We start from the raw sequence: 10,389 nt of genomic DNA, 5'->3' as shown, positions 1-10,389 counted from the left end.
AAACTTTTGAACTTTTATGATCATCTAGATTTAATCACATTAAATTTGAATTGGATTATTAATTGGTTTCAGTGGTGACTTTAGCTGGTTGGTAGGTCAGAGATAGTGTCTCACTTAATTTCTTTGCAGGTCTAAACCCTCCATTAAATTTTTTTTTAAAAATCAATTACCTTGCATCGCTTATTGACCACATATTCAGTGCTCAATTGAAGGAGATCAATGAACAGACGTGTCACACTATGCTAAATGGATTATTTGTGGTTAACATTGGATCCACTGCAAGTTTATACCATGTGTTCTATCCAAATCTAACAAACTACTTATAGTGACAAATAGCTCCCCTGTGAAGTTAGCCAAATCTCATTCAAAGCCATGCCGCATGTTTTGCAACAAATCTTCTTCCAAAGCCCCCCATCTCTATATCTCAAAGCTACTAGAATCATTACTCTTGTTGCCGAGTTTAATGCTGCATTCTCAGAGGTCAGAGGTACCAATCTCACATACTCCAAATTTTTTCAGACTAGAGAAGTAAAAGAAGCCAAGAAAATATCCAGCAAAAATGGCATGCTTATTTGCTATGGCCCATCCTTGGCCGCTTCATCACTGTTCTTCATTTCCAAACTGGAAAACACTGGATCAACAGACCCACATCTGCTCACCCTTGCATCTACTTTAACTATACACTTCCTTAAAAGAGAATTGGAGGCAAGTGTGTATATGATATTGCTTCTCTTCTCTAATTAATATTGAATAGAAATTTACCTCTATGTTCTAGTAGTTTAGGTTTAGATTGTGTATAGTTCTTTATTGTATTTTATTAAAATGGATTATGGAGTGTAATTGGAAATATTGATAACAATTTTTTTATATAATCTATGTTAGATGAATATAACTGCATCGCATGGATGGTAGAAATCTAATAGCATTAATAGAAAGGCACAGGCTATCCTTCACAGAGAATGCATCAAAAGTCAAACATTTTTTTTTTTCAAATCTTAGAAAATACAGTATTTTTTTTTCAATTTTTTTTTTTTGTTTTCAGTTACAAAACATAAGATAGTGAAGAAAAAATGGTGAAAATTTAAAGATCTATCTAATTTTGATTTTTTAAATTGTAGTCAAAGGTACATTTTGTGTAGAAGATAGCCCTTTAGATTGGACATTAATATCATTATGGATGGTACCTCATTGGAAACACGCGGCTTAAACATCACACACTAAGCATTGACCACTTAGTGTGGTACTATGGGGTCCACTCCCCAGCTTCATCCCCCATCTCCTCCATAATCTTCCAAGTTCCTCTGTAACACTGTTACTCCATAATCGTGAAAGTAAATCGTAAAATCCAACATACTCCTGCCGTGACTATTTCATTTTTAATCCACCTACTTCCACCCACTCTCATTAAACCATTTAATTGCTTCTTCATCCTGCGTGCTCCACTCCATGTCTGGGTTTTTTATTTCTTTTACCATGATTTCAATTCGTTTCACAAGGGCACTGTTCAAGTTTTTTCCAGCCAATTCAAGGTATGTAATTTTAAATCCTATTCTCCATTTAAAATTCTTGTATTGCAAATGAATTGCAATCTCATTTTTGTGTTTTCTATTAAAAACTATAACATTTCTCGGTGCCGTAATTGATAGTTTGCATTCTATATTGAACGTTTAGCCACCTATGGCACAAATGATGTGGTGAGCCACATAATTCACTATGTTGTGTCTATTTCCATTTGATTTTATTTTTCTCTTTGATGTGGTTTAATCAACTCTTTAAACTCAATAAAATTGTTCCACCATTTTAAATCAGGGGAAACAACTATTAAATAGCTACCAGACAACCATCAATGCCTGAAACTGGATCTTCTACTACTGCTAGCAGAGAGGACTCACACTAAATGCTACAGAATGGTATGAAGTAGTTGACGCGAGAGGGATACCAGATTTCCTCTATTATTGTAGCCAAAGAAATTATGGAAGTTGTCAACACAGCCTTAGCTTAGAACCAAGAAGAATAAAGATCTAATGGGACAATCTAATGGAAAAATAGGGATATGAATAGTAGAAGGTTTTTGCAATAGCATTTTCTTCTGTGTATCAAAATTTGAACTATTTTAAAATTTCCCCTCAAACTGCTGCAAGGTTGTCCACCTCTTTGTTTTGCTCTCTAGGAACACCCTAGATGCCCAATGCCTCAAAGTCTATATTCTATCTTTATAAAACTTGAGAAGACTATTCTTCACTATACTTTGAGTTCTATTTTCATTCACGGACATTTCAGTATCTTCAAATCACTATAGCAGATAAATATCCTCCTGTCTTGGCTCTAAATTCTCTAGACAAACATATAGCAAATATGGGGGAAGTTCTATAACTGAAGTGTCTTCCAAAATAGAGGAACTTATCCAAAAGGTAAGGCTAAGATTTTGACAACTCCTGCTGTCTTAACACCAGTACCATCCAAATTTACAACTCCTTTAAACACTAGTTCATACCTTATATTAGGCTAATTGGCCAAAACAATTTGGCATGATAGAACTACTAACCCTATAATAAATCATATGATTATGAACAAGGTGATTAGCAATGACTAAGGACATCCTCTTTTAATTGACATAGACTAATTAAAATTGCTATACTTTTGGCTGAAACATTATTTCACCGATTGAAGCTCCTTGGTGCCTGTTAAAGGAAATCCCTTTGTGCTGGCAAAGACAAAGCCTCCCACATAATGACATTTGTAGTCTATTCTTAAAGTAATTCATTTTAGAATTAATAACACAATTTTCCTGCGTGATTCAAAACCTAAAGTATTTCCCAAATATTTGTCTTACATTCATGCAAAATTTACCATGGAAAGAGCAGGCAAAGCTAAGGCTATTGGCATTGATTTGAGGAAAACTTACAACTGTGTTGGAGTGTGGCAGCATAACAGAATTGAAATTATTCCGAATGACCAAGGTAACAGAACCACTCCGTCCATGGTTGCTTTCAACCCCAACGAAAGACTTGTTGGGAATGCTGCCAAATTTCAGATTTCAACTAATCCTACCAACATCGTGTTTGATGTCAAGAGACTTATTGGAAGAAGATATAATGATCCCTCTGTGCGGTCTGACAAACAATTGTGGCCATTCACCATTGTTCTGGGGAAGAATGACAAGCCTCTAGTTCAAGTGACTTTTAAAGGTGAGAAGAGAGTATTTGCAGTTGAAGATTGGCTTAAACTCTGAGCTTGAAGGGTCTTTCAATCTTAACTATTTTCTCAAAATAGACATAGGCGCTGCTCTATGAATGCTTGAAAATTTCTTTATGCACTAGGCTTGATGGGTTTTTCATTATTAATCAGTTTCTCAAAAGAGGTATTGGGGACCACTATGAATCCTTGAAGATTGGCTTAATCACTAAAATTGATAGGCTATAATTGGAAAAGAGCCGAGACCATTTCAAACATAATCCATGATAGATATTGCTTCAACTCTCAAGAAGACAATTATGCAATGTTGATAAGTTCCTGTAGCAACAATCAGATCATTTAAGCTCAAACTTTAATGCTTTTTAATGTAGGGACTACTATACCTGAACAATGTGATGATCACCGTGATGTTCAAGGCAATAGGTGCATAATCCACCAGACATACAATCAAGGCAATACATGTTGCACTCACTATGGTTGGAATCTCCATGAATTCTGCAAGGAATGAAGAAACTTGTCTGCAACAATGGCTTCAACCAAGGAGGCCCAATTTCATTCTCTTCCAAACTCAGCATCCTTCTAACCTGCAAGTACCCAATTCAAATATAACCCAAATTTGATAACCCATATGAACTATGATCAAATTCTTATCATCAACATTCAAAATCAGTATTCTGCCATGAATGCATATCACACAAACTAGAAGCCACCCACCATTGTTAAGGCAAACATGAAACTCAATCATCTACCATGAGAGTTGTGATAGTTTAAATTTGTAGAGGAGGTGCAAAAAACAAACTGACATACATACCATGAGTTATTGGATTCTAATATTCTTTTGTTGTATATTAGATGGATGTTGATTGGTCTCACATCATGGACAAGGCAGTTCAATGCCCATGTAGCAGAAAATATTCTTATGTGGATCTTTCATGGAAAAAATATTTACTTAAAGATTCAGAACTATTTTCAGCTTGGATTGAAGCTAATAGATTGAAAGATTTTATCGAGGGAGAATGTTCAAGGGACTCATATCCAACATGCTTTTACAAAAGTCATGCAAGGAAGCCCTCTCAAAGTTCCGATACAAAAGATAGGATTAATAGTTATCTGGAATACAACATGTAAGAGTAATATTCTAGCTAAGATTATTTATACTTTCAATTGTAAAGTAAAGAGTGTCTATAATCATTTGTTAATTATGCATATTATTAATATGAAGATTCTTCATGATTTCCATAGTTATTGTGTACATTTGGGCCAGAGGACTATAAAGAAAAAGATGCAACACCATTTGATCCTTCCTCTGTTCCCAAATTAGGGAAAGTTAGTAGACCTAGTTGCAAACATACACGATGTGGTTGTACCTGTCATTTTAGCACCCGAATCATGGTTCATAGGCCAAACCATGTATTGATATGGTACCATCAAGTTCAACATGTGAACAAGAGTGGCATACCTCATCATGGTCAAATGAACAATGCATTTTTTGGATCAAGGTCCTTCTTTTCGCCATTTATTAGTAAGAAATTACATCAATGGGTCGAATCATTGCTATTACTTGGCATGCCTACAGATGCAGTGCATAAAAAACATAAGAAAATGGTGCATGAAAAGATGACAATATTTGAGGGTCAATCTTCTAGGGATGAGTTTCTTACGATGGATGATATTGCAAATATTGATCAGAAAATTAAGTCATTAAAATACATGTATGATAGTAGTGATGCTCTTTCAGTGCAACAATGGGTTTTGGCAAACCCTGACAAATGGTTTGCATATCAAGAGTATAGTGCCACTATTGATGGAGATGGAGAGGTCCCATTTGTGCTAGGGATTCAATTGCCAGAGAAACTTGATTGGATGCTTCAGTATGGCCATAACAATATATTGGCCATGGATTCTACATTTGGTACCAATGCAATGAAGGTATATAGTGTATTGCTTTGTAGATTTAACTTCAAAATATTTACAGTTAAAGTATAGTATTGATACATTATGTTGATGTCTTATGATAGTTTCAATTGTATACAATGCTTGCATTCGACTCAAAGCATATGGGGGTACCTGTGGCATGGATTATTATGTCCAGATCTTGTGCACATGATATCACATATTGGATGCACATTCTTCTTCAACGAGCTCACTTGAAGAATATTAATCAGAAACTAAATGCATTCATGGTGGATGATGCAGCTGCTGAGATCAAAGCTATTAGGTATTTTTTTTAATCATTTATCCCTTTTTAATTTTTTAAAATATTTCAATGCCTCCTATAATATAAAATTTGACACTGAGTGAAAGTATTTATGATATAGAGAAGTTTTTCAGTGTGATGTATATCTGTGCACTTGGCATGTTAGACGTGCTTGGCTAAAGAACTTGATTGCAAAGGTCAAAGATAATGCAATTAGACAAGAGATGTTTGATAGACTTGGATTTATCATGCATCATTCAAAAAGCAAGGATTCAGCAAAGAATGAGATTCACAATTTTATTGACGACTTTAAAGATGCACAGCCCTCATTCATTGAATATTTTAAGGGACAATGGTCTAATAGATTGATTATGTGGGCTACATGTTTCCATACACTTAAACATGCAGTAAAAGAGACAAATGGTGCCATAGAGTCTTACCATTCACACTTAAAGAGACGATTCTTGAAAACAATTGAGTGTGCTACAAATCGTCGTGTTGATTGGTCGTTATATCAACTTTCAACACATGTTTATGTCTATTATTGGTGGGTACAAGTCAGTAAAAAACATGTTTTCTATAGGAACTTTGATATTGAAAAAATTGAAAATACATCTTGGGTTCGGGCTATGAAAATTTTGGATGAACATGTTATATTCAATGACACTAATGATCACATAGCATGGGTGACAAGTGAAAGCAATCCCAATTTTTGATATGAAGTGTATAGCTCCTCACCTAGTCTATCTATGTGCTCTTGCAAATTTTTGATACAAGGATACATGTGTAAGCATGTGATGAAGGTTAACTTGATGAGAGAGAGACAAAGGCAACATCTATCTAACAAATTGGATGTAGATGTTGATAATATTTCCAATACAATTGGTTCTATAGAAGAAGGATGCTCCAACAATCTCTCTAATTATTTGGTACTTAAAAAACATTGAGTATTTTATTATATTGATATACAATTATTTGCAAACTACGTATTTTAAATTTTTTAAATGTGTTGCAATATGAATGTAGGTAACCGATGCATTTGAAGAGATTGTAAATAATGAAAATTGCCAACCCTTGGAGGATTCTTCTATGCCCATACAGGTGAATTTATAACCATATCTTTGCTGTTCCAATTTTGATTATTTGGTTATATAATTTCTAAAATATGTTTGCATTATTTTTGTAGACTGCTAGAAATAGAGGTAAAACTACACTAAAAGAAATGAGGCTACAAATAACACAAGAGTTGGACAAGTTACAAGAAATTTCAACTCATGCATCTGATTTGGCAACACTTACTTCCATTAATAAGAATTTAAAGGACTTGTAAAATAAGCTTGAGAGTGTGACATGTCTCATCCCAACTTGGATTAGACCATCCAAGTGCAAATCCATTTCACGTTGTACAAGATGGGTTTCGTCACACTATTCATCGACAAAGAGACTTGATTGAGTGCATGAATGTAAGGAGAAGATCAAGTATTTCAAGGAGAATGCCTATGTTTCCACCATTGCCACAAAATTGCAAGCATCGAAATTGGTTTGATGATCTTGATAGGGAAAATGAATGAGATGAGGAACAAATGTAGATCAATGAACATGATTTTGATATGGTTACACACATGTTTGAAATCGTCCAAGATACTATTATAAGAACACAAGATTTTATTTCCATCCATTTTTATTTCAATATCACCTATTTTTGTCCTATTTTCATTCCATTTCAATCAACTTTGTATACATGCAAGTAAAATAACAAAAAAAATATGTATCTTCTTGTAGAAAATGTTGATTTATGAACCATCCAATAGAATCTCAGCCAAAAAGGAAATGCAACATCCTTATTTTGATGATCTGGACAAATCTCAATTTTGATTTTAAGCCAGATTTCTGAAAATACCCAATTTTCTTAAAAAAACTATTTAGGTCTGTACATGATATGTGGGGTACATGATACTATTTTCATAGTTTGGTTGTGAGCTACATGGGATACCTATCTGAATTTCAATTTTCTCATACTTGGGAAGCATTTTTAATAATATTTAATCTTTTCTGTTGAATATCTAGTGCTTGCATCTATCTCTAATAATATTTCAATCCTTTCTATTGAATATTTTATTCAACTATCATATATGCTTTTTTCTTTTTGGGAAACCCTATTTCATGAAAAAGATGTAGACAAACTTTTGAATATCTTGTAGAGAGAATATGTGTGGTTTTCTATGATTTGTTTGTCTAAATGGAAGTAGTAACTTATAAATCTAAAGTTTCAATATTTGGTTGTAGGGTATATTGGATACATGGTACATGGCTGTCTGAACTGAAATTTGTTTGTCTAAACATTGGACTAAACATGGAAATCTGAGTGCTTCATTTCAATTTTTGTATACTTTCTTATGAATTCTTTAAACTTGTAGTTATAACTAAAATATTTGATCTTTAAGTTGGTCCTCTCAAACACATCCAAATCTTGGTCTGATCCAACGGTTTAATTTAGAGATATGTCCCCCACACTAGGACTGAAATTTTCAATGACAATCATCCCTTCAATCAGCATTCTCTTCAGTGACTGATCCATTTCTCAATCCTCTTGTCATCCTTGCATAAAAGACTCAATTCCATAGATAATACATGCAATGGGCTCTCCCCATAGTCACATTAATCACATTAAGTGAGGAGGCCCTATCCATTCATGGTGTGTTCAAAGAAAAATTTTGATTGCACTTGATTCTCTATTTGGGACAGTCAAAACAAATTGACGTTCTTTGCCTTTAAATCTTCATAAAACAATGAAAATAACACATGAAATGAATAATTCTTTAAACCAAAAATGTATTACTCCATTTCTAATCAAATTCACATTAAAATGAACAATTTTCAACCACAAAAGGGCTAACTATACCCTCACAACAACAACTATCAAGTTTGCAGAGAATTAAAGTTTATTGAATTAAAAATTGCATTACATTGCCTCTTCAACACAACAAAAACTCTTAAACTCCCTTCCACTTTCCCTACCTTCATACTCACATGGATCCTCATTATATGGATCCTCTACACTCCCACAAACCGATAACAACCCAAATGACCAACTCCCAACTCCCTACAACAGTCTAAAACTATCTGTTTACAATTTGCAAGTTTATAAAAGTTGTCAAGTTGTTGACTACCCTTGTCAACTCAACCCATACATGGTATATTTGCATTTATTATTTAAATTCCTTCTAAATATCCTCTTAGGAATTCAATCCTCATATTTAGAACTATACTATCCCCCCAAATGCCATTAAGGCTTACATAATTGATCTTAATAAAAAATTATCAAAGCACTATCAAAACATTATTAAAGGACCATTATATGGTCTTATTACATCAAATGACCCTTCAAGGTCATGTTCATCCTTTGCTTCCTCTTAGAATCTATTCAATGATCCCAGTTCCTTTTAGGTCTTTGTCCTCAGCCCTGGTGCTCCTGCACCATTCTCCCTAACTTCAAATGTTTCCCAGTCCCTAAGGAATTTTGCACCTAAAAAATAAGCATTAGAAAATGTATCTCCATATTTTGGAAATGTATGCTTCTTCTCTATACATTTGTACTTGTCTTGTAGACACCTTGTATCCTCTTTTCCCTTCAAACTCTTCATGACTGTCCTCTCCTTCTTCATGTGCTAATCGATGTTTGAATCCACCTTTTCAAACTTGTTTTTCATTTTCTCATACATCTTATTGAGGTCTACATCCTTGGATTTCTTCCTAGATCTTCTTCTCTTTCTTTTAGGTATAGTACCCACAAGCCAAATCAATAGAAACAACAAATAGTAGCATATGCTTTCTAGCATGTAACCTTTAACAAACTCCAACAATTTCACCATGTTAGGCATTTCCACCATAGCCCCATGTACCTACAACAAAATAAGAATAAGAATACAAAAACAATCCATTAGATTGAAATATTTCATCTCCATATTTAGAGTACACATTCCTTGATGCATCTTCTCTTCATTCGTCATCAATATGCTGCCTTCTTCATGCTTGAAAACCTCTGTTATTTTCTAAAATTTGTCATCATCCTCTTTCCTTTTTCCTTTGCATTCCACCTTATCCTTGGTGGTTATTTCATCAGCTTCATTCACCTGGGCCTTTGAGAAAAAAATTTGACCCATTTTCTGCCCTGTTTTCAGTGGGCACAATATATCGCCAATCAATATCATACCTTCATCTTCAAATGTTCTTCTTTTCAGGTCTTCATCAGCAACTGTATTCTTTACCTCTGTTTGTGCTGACAGCAATAGATGAAGGAATGCGGCACCAAGCATTTGTTTTGGTTAAAGATTTGATTGTTTTTGTTTCTAACATTGTTATGACAGGTTTGCAAGAATTCTGTATTGTTCTCCATGCAAGTACTAAGGTTGCAGACATCTATGAGATGGAGAATGCAAGAGTGTGTGCTTGGCACATGATACTTGTTTGTAGGTACAGGGTTACATTGACATAGATGATCCTCAACAAGAGGTGGAAAAATAATGGAGGAAGAGGAAGAAAATTACCCAATCCAAAGAGACTTGGATTGATTTGATCCTTGGGAGTATGGTGCAGGGCACCTTGGCAAAAGCATGAAAGGAGAGTCGTATAGACTCATGAACAACAAATGGTCTTGATATATCTAGAGTTGAATTTAATTCAATCTATGATGACATTTTGTAGTTGACATATTTGGCTTTTCATAGTGGTTAAGGGTATTAAATGTTCAAAATGTACCTAAAGGGCTAAATTGTAACCAACTTATAACAGTCATTTAACTAACTGTTACGGTTGGGTAGAGAATATCTGGCCTTGAAAGGCTTTATAGAGGGAATGTAGGCGTGATTAGATAGTATGGAGAGATGGTGGATACCGAGAAAAGTATTGTAGTGAAGTTTTAATCAATAAAACTAAGTCTATTCTTTGCAATTTACTCTTTATTCACGGTACAAGTATGAGATAGTGAGTTGTAGTAA

At 34.2% G+C, this 10,389-nt stretch overlaps 1 protein-coding gene across 1 annotated transcript in view; it reads left to right on the top strand.

Annotated features, from left to right (window-relative positions):
- Positions 1-372: 372 nt before the first annotated feature.
- The window catches only part of LOC149555165 (uncharacterized), a 32,881-nt gene continuing 22,864 nt past the window's right edge, over positions 373-10,389 (top strand). Inside the window, exon 1 of the mRNA XM_089833593.1 lies at positions 373-705. Within this exon, the coding sequence (XP_089689719.1) occupies positions 373-705 (333 nt within the window). The remainder of the gene's footprint in view (positions 706-10,389) is intronic.

Source organism: Cupressus sempervirens, chromosome 5 (assembly GCF_028749045.1).
Source record: "Cupressus sempervirens isolate cs-2001-9-10 chromosome 5, ASM2874904v1, whole genome shotgun sequence".
NCBI classification, from domain to species: Eukaryota; Viridiplantae; Streptophyta; class Pinopsida; order Cupressales; family Cupressaceae; genus Cupressus; species Cupressus sempervirens.
Note: the sequence above shows the minus strand (reverse complement) of the source record. Positions and strands in the feature narration are given on the sequence as shown.